Source organism: Amblyomma americanum, chromosome 1, assembly GCF_052857255.1.
Source record: "Amblyomma americanum isolate KBUSLIRL-KWMA chromosome 1, ASM5285725v1, whole genome shotgun sequence".
NCBI lineage: Eukaryota > Metazoa > Arthropoda > Arachnida > Ixodida > Ixodidae > Amblyomma > Amblyomma americanum.
The window spans coordinates 214,506,874-214,532,472 of NC_135497.1; the positions used below are offsets into that span (position 1 = coordinate 214,506,874).

The 25,599-nt window shown below is 46.5% G+C and overlaps 1 protein-coding gene across 1 annotated transcript in view; it reads right to left on the bottom strand.

Moving 5' to 3' along the window:
• The window catches only part of LOC144114600 (uncharacterized), a 200,596-nt gene that overhangs the window by 131,943 nt on the left and 43,054 nt on the right, over window positions 1-25,599 (bottom strand). The window contains 2 exon segments of the mRNA XM_077648452.1: window positions 5,098-5,144; window positions 22,763-22,907. Of these exon segments, the coding sequence (XP_077504578.1) occupies window positions 5,098-5,144; window positions 22,763-22,907 (192 nt within the window).

A 25,599-nucleotide genomic window follows, 5' to 3' on the forward strand; every position in this document is an offset into this window, starting at 1 on the left:
AGACTGCACTGATGGCCTAGTCGCAACTTTCCAGGCAAAACACAGCACGAAAGACAAAGGCGTAAAAAAAAAAACAGAAAGAGGGGTGACTAAAAACTGTCAGTTGTTAGACAGCACTGGGTCTGTGTTTTTCTCTTGCTTGTCTCTAGCACTGAGTTCTGACGAATTATTTAAGCTTTGGCAGAGATAAATTTTTTCAAAGGTCCGAAACAACCTCTGGTGAAAACTTTTTTTTGTTTTTGCTTCTAAGGCTTTCTTTGTATTCCCAGTAAGGCTTGAATGCTGGATGCAACAAAACATGCGCACTGTAGCATGTAGAATGATGCACTTGACTCTCAGCATGTCATACTGCATCAGTTTGCAATGCAGTGAGGGTATGCAGCGTGATAGAAGGGCAGTGTAATTGGTAGCAGCATCATGAGTCACAAGCTCACATGACCTCACTGGGAACCAACACCAGTCAAGTTCTCTTTTTTGCCACCTCTTGCTCTGCACCACAGTGACTCTTGCAACAAGAACTTTTCCTATTTTTTTCTCTTCTTCCAAATTTTGAGCACTTCAAGGGTGCCCCACTGACTAGCCGCGCAGCGGAGGCTCCAAGCTCACATTCTTTTCAATTTTTGTAGTGTAAGCTACACTGGCCGAGGTTGAGCAGTTTCGTGTGGCTCCTGGAAAGCTGTGCTGCACATCCGCGAGGAGCAGTGACGTCACAAGGCACACAGCTGGCACGCCGGAGCCACCACGAGCGCCTCGCCGGTCTGCGCATCCTCTGGAAACCGCAATATGTGACCAACCACGTGACTGGCCATGCGATCAACCGCATGACGAACAACATGACCAGCCACGGCACCGCACGGCCGGCAGCTGCTCCGCACCCCGTGACCGACCACGTGGCCAACCCTCCGCACACTCACTGTATAAAAAAAAAACCTGCGTCGAGGCTGGGAATCGAACCAGGGCCTTTAGAGTTTGAGGCGGAGACGTTAACACTCCGCCACGACGGCTTAAGGTTTAACCGTGAATAAAGGCACATGTAGGAAATGCGCGCCTTTCATATATTAACTCTTCCGAACCAGATGTCGCCGCGCTTTCACTACATATATCCTGGCCTAACAGAGCTAGGCCATCGTCAATTTTTTTTTTATGCTTCTCCCAGAGTCTGGCCGGTGCAGCTGTCACTGGCTCCATAAGCAGGTGCACCATACACATATGGCAAGCACAAAGTGCTGAGATCTGACTGGTCAGATATCTGCGTTGCACGCATATCACCAGCCATGTTCACACCGAGTAAATGCAAAGCAGCGCAGTTATATAATAAGTGTTTCCATCCGGTGGAGACAACACTTGGTAGGTGATGCGCATGTATGACACCAAGATCAGACGTCAGATCTGTGACCACCCATGCCTCAACTCACACACTCACCTTAAGCAGGTGTGAAGGCATGGGTATGGCCCCGAACTTTCTGCAGCAGAAAATTTTAAATTCCACAAATTGAGAACGAAGAATGTGCAATATTCCGCAGAAAGCATCCGGAGTGTTAAAGGGACACTGAGGAGAAATTGAACTTGGCTTGTATCAATAGAATACCAGCTCCTGATCACAAAAACGCCGCTCTTACTGAAAACAAAGCTCTTGTAAGGTAGAAAATAGCAAGAACCAAAACAGAGGTATCACCGCCACAGGCCAATTTCGCAAACACAAGCGTGGTGACGCCATAGGACAAGAGACGCCACCTTGGAGGAATTTTCCATCCTACTTGGTGTCGCGAATCTCTGAGGCTGACAAAGGTAGGTTGCGCAGATCAATATTGAAGTAAGCTTTGTTTTAAAACCAAGAGTGAACTTTTATAACACAAGTAAGGCCGACAAAAGGCAACCTGACTGTTGGAAGCAAAGAAAACCGATGCTTGGCGGCGCCACAGGGGGCCAGGAGAGTTTTGATTTGTTATAGCGCTTCGCGTCTATGAGCTTTGCGTGCCCCGTGGTTTTGTTTTTGACGCGCCTCGATTTACAAGCGCCGAACAGCTGAGGAACTCAAGTGCCGCTTCAAGTGCAAGTTAACCTTGGAAGAAGCCTGTTAAGGCTTGTCAGATGATCGCCACGGTCGATGAAAAGCTATGATGGCACGATGGTCGGTGATCGTACAAGGCAGCACTTGTGTATTCGCACGCTTGCCCGGCGAAACATTCCCGGCTGTGCCAGTCAACTTCAAACTACTTAACGGAAATCGTTTATTAGGGACGAGAGACAAGGTACAAGGCAGTTCAGAAAAATTGCTGATGGCGTAGCTCTGTTAGGCCAGGATATACCTAGAGAAAGCGTGGAGATTTCTGCATCAGAAGACAGCATTCACTAGATGCGCCTTTATTGATGGTTGTAACTAGAGCCGTCGTGGCGGAGTGCTAGCATCTCCGCCTCAAAACGCCAAAGGCCCTGGTTCGATTCCGAACCTCGGCACATGATTTCTTTTTTTATTCAGTGAGTGAGTGGGCGGGAGTTTCAGTGGCTCCCATGGATGCCGCCACCGAATACGTTGGTTAGCGGTTAAGCGCAGGCTCTGTTAATGCGCATTTATGCTCCGGCCTAACGCGCGCGCGCGCGCTGCACGGCGACGTCACATCGGCCAAAGCAAGACCCTCTATACGCCCAATGCGCTTGACCGCCGACGCGTTCAGCGGCTTCGGCGCACTGTAACTGCACTGGCGGGGAGACTTGGAGCATGTCTCTCTTTCGCACCGAGTGCGCCAGCCGCCACCAGCCCGGCCAGACTGATTCAGCTCCGCGGCGAGATGCGCGTTGTGACGTAATTCAATAGCTTCGGCAGTTGGGCGGAGCTGTTCTTTTCGAGCTCAGCTATTTTAATCCATTCACAGTACATATCTGAAGGTACATGCAAGTGGGCGAGAGAGCCGATCCAGTGGACCCGTTGGATCTAGCGGACACCGTTGAAGCGTCGTGTGCCGGCTTTAGTTTCAAGACGCCAACTTTAAACGTGACCGCCCTTGAGCAATCATCCGGTTTTTGTGGCAAAAAAATAAATAAATAAATAACTTGGCCCCTGCAACCGTGGGAGATCTCGACGCTGCCTGCTGCGCCGTGCAACCGCGCCGCTCAAGGAATCACAATCCATTGGCCCCAAAACCTCGGCCAGCCTCCAATGGGCGCAAGGCGCCGACCTTGTCTTGGCCCCTCGCGACTCCCCGCACTGGGGTTATGATATTTAGTTTGAAACGGCTGCTCAAGAGGAAGGGGGAAACGACCCGCCGGCGGATAACCTAACCGTGCTCCCTCAAAAGCGTCGCACGCTCTGTGGGGCTGAGGTCACCGAAATGCAGGCCGGAGTTTTTGCGAGAACTACGTCGTCGGGTTCGGGAACGGGATCCATCGTAACGCTGGCAAGACACCGGTGCAAATGTAAACGAAGCGACGGTAGCGACCCCCGATAGATGCCTTCAACGTGCGGCGGTGGTAGCTTTCATTTCGGCAGCTGCTAGACCGCACCGCTAGCCGCCAGAAATCACGGAGTCTCCGTTTACGTCACGTTTAACGTGACTCCGTCCTGTGACATCATAAGAGTACTCCGTGACGTCATAAGAGTTCTCGAGTTTGAATTGGAGCGGCGGGAAAAACGTTTTCAACTTCGAATCCAAATTTCTTTGAAATAAATGCATCTTTCGCTCCTGGACAAGCGGCAACAAAGCAATGAAATGCCGAACTATCGGATTTTGCTAACAAAAAAATTTTGATAGGGTTCTCCTCAGTGTCCCTTTAACGCACGTAGCCATTTGCACAGCAGCAGCCTGAATGGCGAACCATGTCTAGTTTTTGTAATTATAGTTCATTGCACAGCATAATAGTTTGTCCTTTCTGGTGCAAACGCCAAGCGCACAAGACAATTTCGCAGCACTGAGGCACCACATGTTCGCGGTTCCAGGCAGAGAACGGCACGCGGAACAACACGTGTGTTGTCGCACTTAGTATCGCAGGAAGTTATCAACTAGGAGCTCCCAGTGCAACTTACCACGTCTGCAAAATTATGCACACATGAAGCAATTCTTTTGGCTCACCCCTTTTTTTTAATTAATGGCTGCCAAGCTGGGGGCACAGCTCTTACATGGGGCTGCCCTTACTATAGTATATATGGTATTTCATCAAGTTGACTTGAATATGTAGGCTTAGCTAGAAATTTATCGATTAGCTCAGCCAACATAACCGTGTAGAGTCGTCAGGTAGTTTCTACTGCAACAGCATTGAAAACTTGCTGATCTGCGGGAGCTGATAATGCCATCATTTTGTGTGCCCCAAAGGTCCCAGCAGCATTTACAGACCTGATCAAACAAATCAGCATAGATGCATTCGAGAGGCAACTGTTTGACCTGTACCACCAGAAATGCACAGAACATTGCACCACTGTCAGCCTAGACATTGGAAAACTGTGCATTTGCCTCTGGCAAATGGTGTAAATGCCTGTTCAACAACTCTAGTGTGCACACTGTTAGGTACTCACAACATTGCTGTATTGCGCATAAGTGTTGTGAACAGTGCTGGGTTTTAATCATAACCCTGTTCACATGTCATCCATTTTTCTGGTCACACCATGGTGGCACCAATCTTTATTCACCTTCTTTTTATACTACTGTTTAAAAGAAATGAAGCGAGCAACTGACATGTCTATAACACACTACCACACTACCATGACAAGTTAGCCATATTAACCATGACAAGGGCACAACTATTTTTACCGCTCTGGCAGATGGTGACCGCAGCTTCAAAGCATGGAGCATCTGAGGAAGAAAGCACAGGAAGTGATGTGCACCTCTAGACTGGCAGAGTTTTCTTATCTTTGTTCTCCGGCCTACTGAGTGCAAATGTACCACACATCACAAGCAACATCTTACAGCAACTTCTTAACTAAAACCACATCACAACACGATCTAGCTGGCTCATAAGCCAAAACCTACAGGTGAGACAACACAGCAATTGTGATTCCGAAGAAAACCAGTTTTTAAGCATTGCTCGAGTTTTAAACACCATTTCAGAGAAAAGGTTTGTTTTTAATATTTCAACTTGCAGCAAAGAAAATCTTCCTTTACTTGCCTGAACCTATGAGTTGAGGAGCAGTGGCAGACCCCACTGATGGTTTCCTGAAAAGAGAAAAAGAAAAGGAATGTTGACATCACATGGTATTCGTTATGATGACCAATGTTCTAAACAGGTTCAGTCTATGCATATTTGTTTGGTGCAAAAATTGAGATGTCCATTAACATGGTTGTTGTAAGTTAAGCTCAAAAAGAGTCGTAGCGGAATCCTATGGAGAAACAACCAAAACCACACACAACCATTCCCTCGTTGTTACAGTTGAATGCCTATAGTATAGACGAGTACCGAAGAGGAGTTTTTGTCTGCTATATAAGAGATCACTTATAAGCAGGGTTTTGTGTTTTCATTCCTTACTGATCTCTCACTATGTTTATGTTGTCAACCAGTACCTAGGAGTTTCACAAAAGACGTCTATAGCTTGTTACACAAGCTTGTCAGCTGCAAAAGTAGCTGTTTACTTCCATTTGCTTGACATACTGTATGTCAAGACACCATGTGCTTTCTACTCCACTACCAGCTGCATCTGAAGGCAAGCTTTTTTTTTTACATTAATTTGCTGCAGATAAGTACACTTAGCCTGCTGTAACTTGAAGACATAAGAACAGATATTTCAAGATAAATGGAGTCACGAGATAAAACCTAATTTTTTTCTCGTTCACTGATCGTGAACTATAAAAATTGAGACTTCTATCCGGCATTATTTTGTAGAGCGAACTCTACTACACAAACCAGGCACTTAATTATAATAAACGAAACCCCGCATAGCAGCAGTGCAATGCATGAAACAACATGGCCAACGAGAGAGTGCCTGCTTTGAACGCGGAAGCGCACTGATAAAGTGGCAGCAGCTGCCGCTCTCTGAGGAGGAAGTGGAGGCACGCTTCTTCTTGCATGTTCCCTCCTTACGTTAGCACACCAGTCTTTTCCTTCGGAAACGGCCTCGCCTCGCGCCCCACTCAAAGTTCTCCAAGGTCTCCGCCATAAAATCGCCAAGCTTAGAAGTCAAAAGCAGAGACAGCACACGTCGACTGTCGGCGTGGCGCCGAAATGAGAAACATTAGGGAGATTTAACATGGTGCAATCCATGGCCACTGCCGCAATTTGCTTCTGCTTGCCGTCAGTACACGCGCTTTGATTGGTCCCAACACAGCAGGTGAGCACGCAGCTGGCCAGCACCTAGCGCCATCTGACACCGTCAAGACGATCTGTGTATGTTCAGTGCGCACTATGCGGCAAGTGGTGGTCGTACATGCTATGCTAAATGCCTCTACTGTACTAACCACAGGGCGGCGAAGGTCGCGCATTGCGGCACGTTAGCGGAGGCTTGCTCGTTTTTTATTTATTCATTACTGCAACCACAGCGCCGTGAGGCACTACAGTAGGTAGGGTGGGGGTGGGGGGGGCAAAGCAACAATAACATAACCAATGAAAAGCAAGTAAAGCAATCGAAACAAAGCAAGCAAGCAACAGAGCATACAACCACTGAAGATCCAATGGCTGGGGTATAAGAACACAACCGGAAAAAAAAAAAGCAAAAAAAAATGTAACGAAAAAAATAAACAAGCAAGAAAGCAACAAAATTTACAACAATTGAATGAACAAAGGCTTAACTACAAAGCATATTCTGCAGAGGAAGAAAATACATCAGTGGAGGTAACGATAGCAATATCATGTGGCAGTTTATTCCATTCGCAAATTCTTCTGGGGACACCTTGAAGAAGTTCGTTCTGCATTTTATTTCTTTGATTTTATAAGCATGATCAAGCTGCTGTGAGACTTAGTCAAGATTGCAAAGATAATGCTCCCGATTAATGCCAGTCTTGCTGTCATATACACTGTGGAGAAATTTTAGCCTCAATGATTTTCTGCGCTGCTGTGGCGGTTCCCATGCAACGTTTTCCTTTGCACTTGAAACACTGAAATCCTTGAATAATTGGCGTGCACAGGACAACTTGGCAGTAAAGTAAACACCAAAACATTTATTAGGAATATGCGAATAGGGATTTTCTGGTTTGAAGCTAATACGAAACCAAAAGAGTAATTTTCTCAAATAATTTCGAAGTGAATATTTCGAATACTTCTGGCACACAAAAATGTTGAAAAGCGCAGTAATCATTTTCAAAATCATATATTTTTGAACACACTAGGCTTTTAAATGAAACAAAGAGAGAATATATTGAAGCTTTGTCACATTCACTGAAGCTGTGTCGACTTTCTACAAAAATGTCGATCAGCAATTGGAGGAGTCGACCTGCATGCTGAACAAATGTATTTGCAGGGTCTGAAACCTATACGTGGGGCCTCCAACTGCTGTTCTTAATTGCAACTGCGGCATTGCGCAGCTGTTGCTTTTAAGCGGTGACTCCATGACACCTGCTAGGCGTAAGCCGTCCGCACCTAGCGCCATCCCGCGTCAGGCATTGGGAGCACCCATCTCCATGCACCTTGTGATAGCCACCCTTCATGCTCGTGCTGTCGCGCTTGTTTAGCAAATTTCACGCGGAGAAGAGCGGCTGCGGCAGCTGCAGTCAGCTCAGACTCCCTCAGCGGAAGTCAAAGGAGCCGTGTGTCCTCCAATTAGAAACATTTAGCAAAGCACGATCCGCTTCCACAGCGAGCCATTGCACATGCTCAGATCGCCCTGAGGCCATCACAAGGCGACAGGCGCCAGCCAGCTGTTTACATGCCTGCCCCGTCAGGACCAACAGGCATGTGCACACACTGGCGGCATGTGGAAGCGGATCGCACTGCGCTAAATTTCTCTACTGATGCACACCGCCATGTCTGTTACAGTGTGTACGCACCGTGGGTAACGTAACCACAGACATGTGGCACGTACATATCTGTGTGCCACAGTTCCGCCTGCTCACATCTGTTGCCTCGGGCATATGGGCGGAGCGCAGGCCCATCGTGTGGAGTCAGGGTTTCCGTTGCGCATGCGCCACTGTGCTATGCCAGAGGACGTATGCTGAACCGAAACCACACGCAGCCAGAGTTCCAGAAACGTTATTTGCTTGAGGCGAATACTTAGAGATTTCCAATGCCAAGCATTCAGATTGAATCAAATATCGAATATTCAACTGAATATTCAAAATTATCGAATATTCGCACATGCCTAGCATTTATGTTCAAAACTGCTGACAACTTTTCAGTGTTAATGCTGTATGTAAAGTCATGAGAGCTCTTTTTTCTAGTAAAACACATGTACACAAATTTTTCTATGTTAATATCCTTTCGCCAGGAATTGCATCAGTTGGTAATCAATGTCAAATCATTCTGCAGATCAAAACAAACATTTGCAGTATGATTGGTTTATAGGTTTACAGGGGTTTAACGTCCTAAAGCGACACACGCTATGAGGGATGCCGTAGTGAAGAACTCGGAAAATTTCGACCCCAGGGGTTCTTTAACGTGCACTGATATCGCATAGTACACGGGCTTCTATAATTTCACGCTTGTAGTATGAATAACCCTGTTCAAAACGCAGTCATCTGCAAATAAATGCATTATTGAAGAAATACTGCAACATATATAATTCATTTAGATTAAAAAGAGGAGTGGCCCCGATACCGACCCCTGCAGTACACCAGACGATACGTCTACTTGATCAGACTGTGTTCCATTTAACACAACTATTTGGAGTCTGAAATGCAAATATTGTTGAATGCATGCAATAATTTAACAAATTATATTGTACCAGGACAATTTTAGAGTGACAGCTGTTAAGCGCCCGCTCCTGAATTTCATGTCGTAGTAGAATGTCATCTGTTGTAGTTGTCAGTAGTAGTCGTCTGTTGCAGCCATCGGTGGGTGCGTTGCCATGGAAACCACTTGGAAAGTGGTTACCATTCAAGGAGGAATATCACATGAACAGAGAAATGCATAACTGGTGGGTGATTACCACAGGAACCATCCAGAGGATGGTTACCGTGGAAGGGGGAGGGTATCAGGAGAGTGGTCGAATCCTTAACCGGAGGATGGTTACCCTAGGAGAAGGACGGTTCACATAGAAGGAGGGTACAGTGAGAGGAGGCCATGGCAATAGTGTAGGAAGGCGTACCATGGTAAACATCGGGTTTATTTTTGGTTTATGACTCTTGGCTATGAGGGACGCCGTAGTGAAGGGGCCCGGAAATTTCGACCAACCGGGCCTCTTTAACATGCACTGACAACGCACAGCACACGGGCCTCTAGAATTTCGCCTCCATGAAAATTCGACCGCCGCGGCCGGGATCAAACCCGCATATTTCAGGTCAGCAGCAAAGCGCCATAACCCCTGACCCCCATGGTGGTGGTAACCATAGGGAACGTGGTTACCGTGGAAGAAGGAGGAAGGGTATGAAGAGAGCGGAGGAATGTAACATGGTCGATCTGCAACAGCTGTTGCGAAACGCGCCGCCCGAGGAGAGGATCATTGGCGACGCTCCGCTTCTAGAGCGATGGACTGGAGAGCAGACCTAGACGAAAAACGACTTATTTGTAGAAAACTAAAAAGAGCAGCCTAGAACTATACAGAGAGGTCCCTCTCATATTCGCTACCACAACCTATCGTAAAGTACAAATATCTTAAAAGCTGTCGTGAATCTTGCATTAAGCAGTCGTAGCCATCCTGTAAATTTTTTTCTAAGCAGCAATGAAGGAGGGACTAAGTCAAAGGCTTTTATGAAAGCTAAATAGATACAGTCAATAGTGAATCCATTGTCTATGACACTAGCCAGATCATATGTAAATTCCATCAGCTGCATAACACAAGAAAAACCAGTGCGGGAACCGTGTTGCAGGGGGCTTAGTAACGAAAAAGCATTCAAATGACTCATAATGTTTGTGAAGAAAACATGTTCAAGAACTTAACAGCTGATACGGTCAAGCCCACTTAGAACAGCTGCATTTATAACAAACGCTTGCTAATTACGAATGAGGGTGGTGCAACCGTAAAAATATGCATTAGGGCAGTGAGACTGCGCCTCAGATACAATGAATAACTGTGGCAGCATAACTCAGTTAGAATTAAAGAAGTTGCACCGTAAATTCGGCCACGCAGTCAAAAAACTCACGCATCCAGTAAGCATGGAGTTTGAAGAGCACCTCCAAGCCAATGTGAGGCCCGCCCTTGGAAAGAATATGAGAAGCTAAAATTGCAACAGGAAAGTGAGACATTGCCGACAAAACTGCAGTTTTACCAAATAGTGCCATCAAAAATGTATGCCTTTAAAGGCGACACCTGCGCTGGTAGAAGGCACTGCAAACTTTCGTGAATGGCTGCGACCGGCGGCTGTCCTTTGTGATCAGTAAGTCTAGTCCGCTGTTATACTATGGGAGGTACACTTTCGTACACTACAAGCCGAACACAAAGGTCTGCATAATGCGTCACTTTTTGTTGTTATTTGAGGAATGGGCAACCAGGCATAAGTTGCATAAAATAATGCAGGATTTTCTCGTCAAGTGGCTTGTTGAGTACAACCATGACATAGCAAAAAAAAATATATAGGAGCTTCTGCTCCTTCTTGACAACTTTGCGACACACTAGGTGCTGCGTTTTCTGACTGTGGTGACAACATTCTCGCCACCGAATGAAAAAGTGTAGGATTCAGCCACCAACCATGGGCATCATTCACACGCTCAAGATGTCCCAGCATCGGCACTACATACAGCGCATGCTGATAGCATCCTGGTTTGGATATCATTGTTCGCTGCTGTAGAAATAATTAAGGCCATGTGAATGAGACTGGCGGCAGAGTGCATCGGAAATTGCTTCCGTAAAGCATGGTTTAAGAAATTACTGGAGGTGCTGTTGAATATCCACGTGATTAGACACATGTGGATTAGTAACAACGCATTGATTTCGCCTGGGATGGCTTCGCGAGGTGCGAATTGTAACACCGCGTTGCAAAGTGATACGCTGATGAAGCCATTGTACGCAAAGTGCGAGCACTCCCATACTGCCAAGAATCTGATGACAAGGACGACGACCTGTTACCGGTTGCCATGAACGCTCCAACCGCGATTAGATGAATCGTGTTCTTAAAGCAGCTTACTGCTTGGCTTATTCGAGAAACATACGTATGACCACTCCGCAGAGTTTGGAAAGCTTTGCTATATGCCCTCCTCTGTAAAACCGGTCATGCATAAAGAACTTTCTTAACAGTCACACGCCAGCCAGTTTCATCGGACTTCGTATTTCTGGCTGTAAATGGATACAACAAATGCTATTCATGCAACCGTCAGGTTCGTTATAATTGGGCTGGACTGTACTTGTAATATCGGGCAGCAATTCGACACAATACTGCAGGAAGCCAACTTATGCACCGGCATGACATGCGAAAGTTTCCAGCCGTCTGGCAAGTCATGCACAAGTTTCCAGTCGTCTGGCAAAACACTTTCTTGCAGCGATTTTGTGAAATTAACGTACAAGTATTTAGATACAGGGTGTACCCACAAAGAAAGTAACACAGATGGTAAGCCCTCTGGCCCAGCGGCATTTGAAGAATTCAGTTGCTTCATCAATGTCTGGATTCCCTGCTGAACAAAAACGATATCTTCCATGTGTTTACCACCCACATCGGTTATTAGCACTTCATAGTCATGGCTGCTCAGGCAACTAGCAAACACCTAGCTGAAGTATCGGTTAATGAGTTTTGCCTTTGCAAGGGCATTGTGGATCACGTTGCCATCATTGTTAAGCGGTGGAATTAACACTGCATCTTTGTCATTCAATTTGATAAGCTGCCAGAGTTGTTTAGGGCGTTTTTGCATACTTGAATGAAAAGACTCAAAGAATCTGTCTTTATCTAGCTTCAAGACATCTTTCATGTGTTTAGTTTGTGAGGTTATAATTGGGGAGATAAATGCGTTCCCCTCGGTTAATCGTGGCTAACACAGTTCAAAACCGCCAGTCCCCACCTCGTGACAGTGTACACTACCGAGTGCACGCCGACCACAGCGGGCCTTGCTCTGACGGAACAAAGGAACGACACTCTGGCTGACACAAACAGCCATTTATTGCTATAAGAATAACGCCAGCTAGGAACTAAATATGCTAAGGAATCGAGGTCGTCCGACTCACCAGCTAGGTTACGAGCGAATGTTCGCCCACACTATACTCCCGTTTCATGCATAGCAGGCAATGCTGCCAAAGCTAGTCCACCTGTTCGCACAGGCTAAGTCGGCGCAAGAAAAGTAGTTCACCCTACAACCAGAATGAACACAAGCATATTTCGTTGCGACAGATCCTAAGTGCCGTTCATGGCAATCTTTTGGACTTCGTTTAACATCTTGCCACATTTTCGTCCTCTAACTCATCGAGACTTCGAGAAGTAAGAATTACTTTGGCGGTCTGATACGCGCCGGGTAGGGCGAATTGACCTTACTCCAGCCGTGCCTAAAAAGTAGTTCACACTCAGTGGAATTTATACCAAGAAGGTCAGGGTACTGAGTGCCTGACAGCTTCAACGGTAATTTTCAATGCTATCAGTTCGTTTTATACCGCTCTTTGTTTTCATCCAAACACTCACCGAGGCTTCGAAAAGGACGAATGATAAGTGGTGGAGTAATATGGTTTTGTAGACGCACTAGCGTATTTACACGACTGTAGACCCACTTGAATGTAAGTTGACCGCCCCACATCACATTTCAGAAAAAAAAAAAACTTGGAGGTCGTTTACGCTTGGCCTTTAATAAAAGAATGTGATAGCACTATCCTGTGGCCTCCGCTTATCACCAGCCACTATCGGCTGCCACGCGCGGGCGTGCCCGTTGGCACATTCCGAAACGAAAATGTATTATTCACTGGACTACTCGTCTACAGCTGCGCCGTCGTCCACACAAGCGCTGCCATCGTGATCGCCGCTACGGTCCCACAGCACATCAATCTTACGTCGTGCAGCAAAATCTCGCACTTCGCAAACAGCCACATCACGACATCGCGTGGAACAGCTGAAAATTTCGCCTCGCTGCAGCTGCCACACCTGTATCACCCGTTGCAAACGTCGAACTTGTGCCCTGGCGCGCAGCTGTTCGTTTCTTTGCCATAAAGAATAACAGCAATAACAGTCTACTGGACCCGAAGCACAAATGACGAATGACGACGCACTACATTAAAAACTTGTGAAACGCGGCCTGCAGTAGTCAAATGCGCCAAAGTCAAAGAGAAACTATGCATGAGCGGCATCGGCTGTTCAGTTGGGTACCGACACTCCCGGCGCTGCTGCGGTTCCGAGTGGCAGTGCCGCCTTGATTCGAACAGCGGCCCTTCCATCAACTATCGATGCTCCCTTAAGTGCAGAGTGCACGATTGAAAGTAAATGAAAAAAAAAAACTTGGACTATGCCTATTAAGAGTAGCGAATGCGATATCAAGCCACCGCTGCTTATCAGCAACCACAATTTGTGGCCACGTGTGAGGAGTGGGCTGGTGCTGGCTTGCTGCTAATCGACAGCCACCACCCGCCACCGCGCGCGGGGTGGGCATACCGGTTTTGTGCATTGACATAGCAGCTGCTCAAGTCCAGCACCAAGAGCGATGCGAAGGAGCCACACAGAAAAAATTCAACCACGCTGTAACATGCCTGATATCTCGTGTGCCCCGCCTTTATTCATGGTGCGATGCTTTGGTTTCGATTTTAAGTCGACCTCCTCACTTCGGGTTTTCAAATTTTGAAGAATAGGTCGACTTACAATAGCGTAAATACAGTACTTCCAAGCCTTTGCAGCATTGCCTGCTTTGTATGAAACGAAGTACAGGGCAAGGGGAAACTCCGAAGCAGGACAGGACGAGATGCAGGAGAACGTTCCTCCCTACGAGGCCTCACCCTGCTGGCGGAGAGTGGAGCACTGAGCCTGAACGCTCATACACGCCGCATTCCCCAGCCAAAAAGGATGTGCTCTCTACCGCGCGCGCATGCAGCAGTCATGCTGTCTGTGGCGCTCGTGTCACTGTGACGCAGTGCATTGCTGCCATTCTCAATGCGGGCAGACGACTGCCCACTCGCACTCGTATTCCCCGCCGGTAGGTTGGAAGCCATTCTTCATGCAGCACTCACAATTAATGTGCTCTCCTCAATGTTTCACATCTAGCCAGCCCATTCTATGTTAGTTTCAGCCATAAAAAATATCATGTGAGGGATCATGCCTTGCCTCCTCCCTGGCGCACGGATGTGACCGTGGTTAGTGAGCAATGGCGCCCCATTCCCGGAGTGACGAAGAAACCCCATACGTAAACTTAAAATGTCTCTTATAAGCTAGGTTCTTGATCAAAATTCAAAGATTACAAGTCCTTTATTGACGAATGTCTTTTATACCCAGTGTCCATTACAAAAGAGGTCCGCTTAATGGGAGAAATGGGGCAGCCAACCAAGTGAATGAAAAACATCTCTTATTTCCAATTGTCTCCTACGCCCACATCTCTTATAATGAGGTTCGAATGAATAATATTGCCACGGGCTAGAAAACAACAAAGTGGGCAGTGGCTCGGCACGGAGCGCTCGCGCTAGGCCCACCGCCATTAAATCATTCCATCGCCATCTGTCATGTAGTCCTGCTTTCACCTGCTTGCCGTCACGTAACATTTGGCGTGAGGTGCGGAGTTCATCCCCATCCTGGTCCTAGAGCTCCAGCGCATGCGTGTGCCGTGGACGTTGGTCGTGTGTTCCTGTTCACACCGCCCGGCAGTGCCCCAGCCCGCCAGACCAGAACCGACCACGCCGTTTACCCCAGCCCTGTCCCCCGCTCCGACCAGAAGACACCACAACTTGACGACGCCGCCTCAGCTCGAACCTATGACCCCACCGACCCGAGAAGCCGCCAACATATTCGAACACAGCCCCTGGCCATGCAGTTCGGTGTGTTCATGGGCCTCGGCCGTCAGCTCAAGGTGACCTACGCACGGCCCGGAAGCTTCCTGGACCAGCGCTCATCTGATCATGATCTGCTCATCTCTTTCATCGTGATGGCAAGCCCTGCATCTTCTTCTCTTCTGTGTTCATCCCTCCTGTCACGCCCATCGTCACGTCCTACGTTTCGTCTTCACGGCCGTTCTTCTAGTTCGCGCGATCGGGACGATCGCCCGGCAGCCCCGGGTAGTGTCACGGGCTAGAAAACGGCAAAGTGGGCAGTGGCTCGGCATGGAGCGCTCGCGCTAGGCCCACCGCCATTAAATCATTCCATTGCCATCTGTCATGTAATTCAATAACACTTCTGCTGGGCCCAGTTGGTGCATGGTGACACAGATGAACGATGTGCGCAAAACATTTGACGAACCACATACACGGGAGAAACACAAGGACTGACGCAACACTATCAACTATTTTATTCTTCTCACACTAACGCATAGATATACATTTTTCCACACCTGCGCAAGCTAACAAAAAATTCCAGTCATGCGAGATTACTGGCAACTATGCATGCACAAAAACTTCAATTTGGCGGAGTAAAGTGATAAGGAAGTATTGCTAACACATCCTTCAGCCTTTTTCTTAATATGGAATGCTTCGAGAGCCAGCCGCGAGTGTTCGTTTCTGCTCCTGTGTGGGGCGCTGCATAAATGAGCGACTCAGGGAGCATGCGCTAAATGTGAGGAACAAAAGTGACAAAGGTGCACACCTTGTGTCACACATTATTAACTGCAGCAATTGTGCACCGAGATTCGAAGAGACGGCGATTCTGGGCAGGAGCAGAAATGAACAATGAACGTTGCGAATTTCACTTCGTGATAGTGCTTTGCCCTGTGCTGGAATTTTGACAGCCTATGTTTCGCTGCTGCCTTCCAAAGACAGATGCTCAGGCAAAGGGCCCTCGCAGGGGCATTTAGGATATTCTGGCATTTAGGTGTTCTGTGCATGCAAAGTTTGTTTCTTGAATTAATCAGTTTCAGAACGCACCTTCCATTATATTCGGAACCAAGGTACGAATATAACACTTTTTTTTTCCTCACTCAATTTTAACACAACTACAGCAAGCTTCACTACCAGACTCATGAGGTGCTTGGAGAAGCCAACTTTTCAATAACTTAGGGGCCGCAGTGCATGCACGAGCACAGGAAAGGGAAGTATTAATGTAGAAAGAACGTAGCACAGGTCGCTGAGAAAGCGAAAGCACCGAAAGAGTTGAGTGGAGTAGGGAAAGGAAAGGAGGAGGAATGGGCACCCGACTCAGCAGCATGAAATACTACAAAACACAATGCTGCGGTAACACAGCAGTGACGTTGGCAGCCGCTGGTACATGGAAGACAGGATACATTAATGCGTTGCAGGCTTTGCTGTGCTCGACAATGCTGTCATGAGCATTTCTGATGCCTTGCCTCAAAAATAACATCGACATATCCATTGCTTTCGTATTATTTCGCGTTGGCTCCGTTTTTACCGCGCCCTCTGCTGTAGTCAGCTTGAACAGGGTGAGACCGCGATATAATCGTAATATTTTAATAAAACTTAAAAGGAGGACGCCGACCGAAATTAAAAAACAAACAACAACAAAATGACGTTTTGGCTCCCGTACGGGTGCCTTGTTCACAATGAGAAGGATTAGGAAGCGCATCAGGAATAAATAGGTTTGAAAAGAGGACGCAGGGAGCATGCGTATACAGGAGTTAGATTTCCAGTGTTGCGATTGAGGGTGCGATTAGTCGTTTGAATGAATAATGATTTGAGGTGAAGGCGACGGTACAGATTCTTTTCAGTTGCCAGCACGTGTGCCCTACCCCAGTCAATATCGTAGCCAGTTGATACGGAGTGTTCGGCGATAGCATTAGAGTTCACTTTTTTGTTTTTAACATCATTATAATGTTCTTTTAGGCGTCTTTTAAAATCACCAGTCTCGCCGATGTAGACGCTGTCACAATCGGAACACGGGACGCTGTAAACAACGCCAGGGTACTTTTCTTTGGGGAGAACGTCTTTGACGTTAACCAGCGCATTCCGCAGTTTCCTTGTGGGGACATGGGCAACATGAACTTGGAATGTGCGCAGAATGCGCGCCAAGGTTTCGCTTATTCCGGGTGTGTAGCGAACAGCGGCACGTTTCAGAGGGGACAACACGGGAGTTTCACGTGTCAGGCAAGATAACTGCTTTTCAACGGATGCCACAAAAGCAGCTGGGTACTCGTTCTTGCCGTACAGTACCAAAGTCGACTGCCCGATCTTCAGGAAAACTGCATATGCGTTCTGCGCGTTTGAACAAGGTTGTGGCAGCAGATTTCTTTTGATTAGCCGAGTGCACAGATTTGAAGTTAAGGTATCTTCCGGTGTGGGTGGGTTTCCTGTGAACGCTGAATGATAGCTTTCCACCGTTTCGTTTTACCAATACGTCCAGGAAGGGCAACGCGCCATTCATTTCTTCTTCGACGGTGAAATCAATCGCTTCTTCAATGAAATTTAAATGGGACGAAAAGTCCAGCAAATCATCTTTCCGAATGAGACAGAAGCAGTCATCTACATATCTAAGGAAAATTCTTGGCGGTGATGGGGATGTTTCAAGGGCACGGCGCTCAACAAATTCCATAGTCAGATTCTCATTGTGAACAAGGCTCCCGTACGGGAGCCGAAACGTCATTTTGTTGTTTTTTGTTTTTTTACTTTTGGTCAGTAAGTTTTATAATGATTGTCCCCGACCAGACAAGTTTTCGTCCAACTCTCAAATTAATCGTAATATTTTCTTTTTCATATTCAAGAATTTTATTTTACTCTCCAGCATAAATTCTTATACTGATAAGGCCTACCAAACATTAACAGGGGAGGGAGAGTCATGTAGCTGTAACTGCAGTAAACTCCATTTTATAGACTGATAACCTGGGTACAATTCTTCAAATAAGATAACTGCACTCAAAGAAAAAAAAGTTTAATATCACAGTCTGACTTGATGCACACATGACAAAGGAACTTATTTAATGTTATCACGAAACATCTAAGGTGCTGTTGTCGTGTGACAAATATTCTCCGACTGGCAACTTGACGTCACAGGATGCTACCATTGGAGGTGCATGGCAGAATGCACAGCTAGTAAAACGCAGCAAAACAGCTCGCTACACAGATGAAGAGCGGCGCCTTGGGCTAACACATGAGCAGAAGACCTTCCACGTTCCTTCACGACACATGACAACAAAGTGTCAGCTCTGAAATACTGCCCAAATCGCGGCGTTCTCGGCAGGACATAGCCTGCTTTGCCCTCGCATATTGATTTAGACGCACGGCAAGCTCAGCGTCGAGCTCAAATGCCACTGCAAACCGAAGGTGCAAAAACGAAACTATGGCGTGAGAGACAGCACGCGGCCTGAGTACGAGATGCAGTTGCATAGGCTTGCTTCGAGGCTAATGTTTTTATTGTCTGTGTTTTTTATAGTCACCCGTGGCTTAAAGCCAGTGTTGTACATGTTACAGAAATGAAGTAACCAATTACAATTATACTTCACCTCAAATGTAAATGTCCAATTACAAAAGAGTATAATAAACTGCAATTACAACCAAAATTTTCCTTTCAACTACAATGAGCCAGTGCGGCTTCCTGGATCTGCTGTCTGTTGCAATTCATACGCTGCTTATTTTAACAAGCAGTTTTTGTTCTAAATTTTCACCAGCATTTTTCCCGTATTTCTTTGCGAAAAGATCAGCAGCGTCACTGAGGACTCTCTCAGTATAAGAGCAGGAGGGAAGGGCGTAGTTGGAACGTCCAAAACCTTGCGTACCAGCTCGTAGTTGTTTAAAGCGCAGCGTTTCGTTGCTGTTCAGACGCCCTGAGGGGACAAAGCTCAAGCTCTCTAAATAAGACATTATGCTGTGCCGTTGTGACGAAATGCAAGCCGCATAACCCGAGGCTAGTCAAATGCCGGCCGCTTATACTTGCATGCCTGGACATCTTTGCGTGCACACCTTTTCCGCATCCCGACCATTCCGTCTCGATCGCGGTGTTTTCCACAAAGTTCAGGGCCTCGAAGTTATACTGGTGGTCACAACTTGTTCTTTAAATACAAAGTAACTGAAATCCACTCATTACAATATTGTGAAAAACCAGAAAATCGCATCATTATAACCAATTATCGTGATATCTAGACTGGCAAAAAAAATTAAAAAGAAAGCAACAAGAACACATCCACAAATTCTCCCATGCATGTAGGCATTGCCAAATGCATGTAGCCACTGCCACCTGCACTCTCGTCCAAGACGTACAGTGTCTTGGCGCTCTGCCAAGCTTGCATGGCGAGCCACAAATGCTGGGCTCCTGGAGCTCCAGCCAAAAGATAAGCACGCTGTGATGTTATCAAGCTGTGATGTTATCACGCACAGCATCTTGGTGCACTGCCAAGGTCTGCGCTGCAGGCAGAGCAAAATGGAAAGCAGAGGAATGGGCTATGTATCACATTCTTAAGAAAGAAAAAAAAAGTAAATTCCCAACGACAGACAAATGTGGGGGGGGGGGGGGGGGGGGGGGGGGGGGGGGGGTTCCGAGATATCACCTTGCGCTTAGTCGGTGTCATTTTTACCCAGATCATGAACGCACAAGAAGCAGGCAGAAACAGAGGAAACTACATTTGTGTGCGAAAGCGTTGCCGCCAAGCAAGCCCTTCCCTCCCTCCAGAGATTGCGACGCTGATAGCGCCTGCTTCCATGAGTGGTTCCCAAGGCCGCGCGCAAAGCCCCATCACCAGATTTCACCACGCTGGTGGGTTTGCGTAACTTTCAGACATTTTTTTTGTAAACACCTTCCAGGCGGCCAGAATCCTAATCGTTGTAGCCGTTATTTCGCGATAATTTTATCGTAATACAATGAAACCTCGTTGTTGCCAACAAGTAAAAAGTCGTAAAATAGTTCACTATAGCCAAATTTTGCAATATAAAACTTCATCAGGAACACGCGCAACAGTGGCGCAATTTAGTGATGGAAGGAACAGCAATTCTGGCGATTCAGAGAAACGGAGAGATGTTTTCCCAGGTTTTGGCGGTTTTTCAAAGGTGCTCATGGCTATTCCGACGGCCGCAAAAATCCGAGTGCCAGTTATGTTGGCTTCCCGCACAGCACCGCAAACGCAGGTTAAGCACCGGCTACGGAGGCTTCCTAGCATCACAGCTGTGCCGCATGCAAAATGGTACATCAGAGTGAAAGCTATTGCCACCTACACCACCTCGACTATAGTTGACAGGAGCGCAGGATTGTTATTGCAAACTTACAGCCGCCTGTGCTGCAGCTTCCAGGGCGCTGTCGACGGATGCCAGAGGTTTGAACGCATGCCGACTGCCGGACTGCAACCCTACTCGCTGCTGTTGGCGAGTGCGAGATAAAAGTGCGAACCTTGACACGAACGCTTGCCACATCACCACCAGTCACTTCTGCAGTGCAGCAAAGCCTGCCGCCTGCCATCCAAACGAGCACAGTCTGGCTCTGCGGAGTTCGATATATCCGTTTTGTGGCCAACCGCATTAGATATACAGTAGAATCTCGATAAACGAAAGTCGGTTAAACGAAACCAACGCTTAAATGGAATAAAAGCCTCGCAGTTGGTTGGTTTTTGTATTAAGGCAATGTAAAAAAATCTCGTTAATCGGAACAAAAATTTTCCGACCACCGTATAAACTGAACCGAAAATAGGCTCGAAACCGCAACTTGTCGTGAACGCACAGCCCCATCGCGGTACGCATTGCTGCCCCCCCCCCCCTCTTTCCAACTTCCGTCTTTGGACGTTTCCAGTTTTCTCGCGCACTGCAACCGCATCACTTGCTTTCTTTCACGGTGTGCTTGCAGTTGTGTTCAGCTAGGCTTAAGCCTTACATCCGCTGTTGAGCGTCATCTGCGACATTTCGTCGCGAAGTCAGCATCCAATGGCAGCGCAGAAGCAACCTCACAATGCCCTTACGTTAGAAAGGAAGGTGGAGATAATCAACGACTTCCGAGAGTGGTCGCTTCACAAAAAAAGAGCTTGCGACGAACTACGCTGTCCCCAAGAGCAGCCTCACGAGGATACTTCAGGACAAGGATAAGCTGCAGCAGGCTTTCGGGACGTCACACTTTGGCCCCCAAAGAAAACAACTGCGGGTAGCCAACCATGAAGATCTGGAGAAGTGCCTGGTGGTTTGCCTGCGGAGAGCCCGCAGTGAAAACATTCCGATCAGCGGGGCACTCATTCACGCGCAAGCAGAAGAATTTGTTCTGCAGCTCGGCATCAAAGGTTTCTCGTGCAGCGAAGGGTGGTTGACGAGATTTAAAGATTGGAATGGCATAGCGTGTCGTGCCGTTTTAGGGGAGGCTGCCGCTGCAGACACGACAGCATGCGGGGACTGGCGAGCAAGACGGCTCCCTAAAATTCTGCAGAAGTGAGCAGCCTGTCTAGTATGGGTGGCGCCATCCAAAGAAAACGGTTGTGAGAGCTAAAACAAGCAAACATAAAGTCCTTTTTCACAAGCCAATAAATTGCAGTTCCCACTGATTTCCACAGAATAAGTGGACTATTGACATTTCTTTTTTTTAATTTCAGCAGTGCTTTGAAAAAAAAAAAGTTCACCGCTTACTGCTTTTGTGCAATAAAGTTTGTGCCCATAGTGTACCGTTCTCTTTATTATGCAGATTTTGCATTTGAGATCCGCTTCCGCGGAGACTGCCAACTGCGCGCACACCTGCCTCGTCAGGACCAAGCAGCGCGGGACAGATTGCGAAATCCTGAACCTTCTCTCTCTAAACGAAACTCCTGATAAACGGAACATATTTTCCCGGTCCCTTTAAGTTCCGTTTAACGAGAGTCCACTATAAAGTAGAAATTGCATGCATTTGTCAAAAATATTTATTAAGAGTGCGATATAGCCAATAATTCGTAATATCCGTGTTCATTATATCAAGGTTTGACTGTATATGGTCAATTTTTACTTAGGAGCAATGGGAGAACTGATAAATCTAAAGAATTTGATCATTATAAGCAATATATCGTTATATCTGGTATCATTATAAGTGGATTAAACTGCAGTCATTGATGAATGAAAAAATAATTGCACTACTGAAAATGTCACCCCTTACAAAAAAGTAATTAATGCATTAAAAATTTGCTGAAAATTAATTTATTACAATTAATTACTTGTAACGTGTTACCACTCTGCTCAAAACATGAAATTTCCCGATTCTAATAGACGACAATTGTGTGGGATGAACGCGATCGCCGTGAAATAACACACGCGAGCCGCTGCTTTTCCCAATCCACTAGATTCCTCAAGCCCAGTTTCCGTGCGTGCAGAGGCTCTTATCACAGTGACCGATAACAAAATAAACTTGGCCACCAGCTTGCTTTCTTTGGTGGCAAGGCACAACCATGGTGGCTTTTGATAGCAGTCAGCAGATCGGTTTTATGCAAGGCTTAGTATTACCGCAAGCATTTTGCTGCATGCTGGCAGCTGATTCCAAAAGGGAAGAACAAGCTGAATGATGCAACTCGTTTGGAAATGCCGTGATGTTTAGCCACAAGCTCAGGTGAAGAAGAAATTTTGAATTTCTGAATATTCAGGAGGTTCAAATAGAAAAGGTGCGAACAGCAAATACTATTTGCAAAATTTAAAAATTTATAATATTTACACATCCTTAGTTATGGCTTTAGTATAAATCCCCGCTACCACTTAGGACAGCGGCTGAACTTAAGAATTCACATGTTAGTCCCTCAGCTTGAGCCCGAGCCAAAGCAAGAATTGGTGCGCAGTGCTTACCTGTGTGCTGTGACACGACTGGCTGCAGCAGCCCCTAGAGGTGCGACCGGTGTGGCTGCAGCATGGCCAACAGGAAGGAAGCCAGTTGACGTTGTTGGAGATGCCACTTGTGCAGTCTGCTGTGCTGCTAGCTGTGGAGGGTTGGCTGCGACAAATAGTGTCCTTTTACTTCCATCTTTTTCACAATAGTACCAGAGAAGGGTAAATAAACAAGCCCACTGGTGGCCTCTGAGGGTGCTCCTGCATACATGTGAAGAACACAAACCTTCCCAAATAACTGCAAAACTACCCTGGCCAACAACAGAGGCCCAATCATCATCATCATCGTCATCCTGACTACACCCACGGAGGGCAAAGGCCTCTCCCCTGTCTCTCCAATTAACCCTGTCCTTTGCCCAATAAGCTGCGCCCACCCTATGCCTGCAAACTTCCTAATCTCATCTGCCCACCTAACCTTCTGCCGCCCCCTGCTAAATAGCTTTTTCAAAGAATCTAAACAAAACTGACCGCCTGGGGGTTCAAAGTAAAACACTGTTAACTCTTGCCAATTCATTAATTTACCGTATTTTTGCCTTCAATGTGACAGTGACCAAAAAGTTTTGACAGGTGCCCATGCATTTAGGGGAAAAGCTTCTTATTGCAAACTTAAAATGTGAACTATTCAATAATTCATGAGATAGAGACCACATCCCAATAATGCACTAGGTTTGGCCAAAACATTAGGGCCAGCTAAGTACTACTATCCATGCAGGTATTGCAAGGTCATTTGTGCACTAAATGCCTCTTCACAGAGGTATAGATCACCTCAATGAGATTATTCAATAAATAAAAGTAATTCTCTGTGCATCTCAAGTGCAACTTTTATTTTGAAGTCAAGTATGTCAAACTATTTTGTGAACCTCTGCTTGGTCGAACTAAAGTATGAATGCAGTCAACAGCACAATGATAGAAAGTTACTTTTAGTGACTTTTTAAATAAAACGAAGTCGGACATCATTTCTAGGCATGTAAAAAAGTGAAAACTATAAAGCAATCACTACAACAAAACGGACATCTGAATGATCAATTTCGCTCCACAACACATTTGCATAAGAAAGTACTCTAATAGGCACAGCAAACATCTCCGAAGGAAAGCATCTTTTTTACATTGTACTTATGTGGTGCAAACTTGGAATGGCAAAGTACTTTTTATGTGACGACAATTACAAGTAAAGAAGACTAATAAGATCAAACATAAACTGGAAATTGCAATTGAAGCATTAGAGATGACATAAGACCTGAGTGGAGGACGTAGAGGACAGGCGAGGAGGTTAACAAGTAGATGAAACCAAAGATCTGAGTAAACTGCTGTCATGTCTTAGGACATAGATATCGAAGCCGCTTTAATGACTGAGAAGGCACCAACCGGCACAAGAAAGCACAAGCACCCAGAAGAAGCCTCTGAGTACCGAGAGAACTCGCAGGTAGGTGACCCTGTATCACAAGAAATGACACTGAACGTCAACGGTAAGTGGACCCCCCAACGCTCACGTCGCAGCGCACCTCACAATGTGAACTGGCTACTCAGCACATGCAAAAGGAAAGATATACGGTGCTACTTCATCCGAAGAAGTTCCAAAAGACCACTGAAATTCCTCGCTAATATGTTTTTTTTAATCGCGGGGGAAAACGTATTATCCGGGAAAACGTATGATCCAAACCGCCTGATTTTGAGAAATGTAACTGTTGAATGAGGTAAAAAGACATTTATTGACAATTTCACTTTATAAAAATGTCAATTGGAATTTCTTGGCACAACAGCTGAACAGATCCTATTCCAGAGCTCGCTGAATTCAGTCTGCGTTCGCGCTGTCTTTAGCGCGGAAGGAAATTCGTAACGCATCCGGTCCGTCGACGGCAGTGACGAAAGTAACCAAAATCTCTTAAATCCTTGTCATTTTTTGGATGCTTCGCCCCTTTGCACCCAAGCATTGTGGAAAAGCCACCGCGGCGGCTGATTGTCGCAGCGTTTTTGCTGTTCAAGCTGCGTTTCCAAGGCCCAGCCTGTTCGTATATAAGCGCATCGCTGTTCTTTGAAGCTTCGCCTCCTTTCCCTTATGCACCGCGAAGAAGCCTCAGCGTTTCTCCTCTTCATATCGCGTCCCAGCAGAAAATGCCGTAGCGAATGCTAGCGCGCCGTTTTTTTTTTTTCTGTTTTGGTGGTAGTGATGGCGCTTCGCCTAGTTGCGTCGAGGCACCGCAGAGAAGCCACCACGGCAGGTGACTGCCGCAAAAAACATGTCGCGTGCCCTCTCGTTCGGCCCACTTGTGTGTTTGCACATGTGCGGTTGGTCAATAAACATAATATACGACTACAATTTATCGAAATTTTAAACGTAGTAGCAGGAAAATCGTGTTTTCCGGGAACGTATTAACAGGGAGAAATATAGTGCAACTGTATGGGAAATTTTTAATGTCTGTGATTTTGAGCGTACGAACCGGGAAATCGTATGAACCGGAAAAATGAGGTTTTGCTGCTGTAATTGACCAGCTCGCGCCCGATCGGACGTTGAATGTGATGACCTCGATGCAAATGAACGAATGCAGCCACTCAGTAACTGTAACGCTATACCGTGTGCTTCAGCAAACACTTTCAAAAATTTTCAAAAATAGGCTTTTTGGGCTACAAATACGGCTTTTGCGGCACAGTACAACCAGTGTTGGCGGACACCAGAAAACCGGTTAATCGCCTTAAGTAGTAAGCTGGTTAACTAATTTTTAATAATTAAGTTTTATCTATTAGAGTTAAGCAGTTAGGGACTGAGAGAAGAAAGGAGGACATGCCGTAGTGGTGGGCTC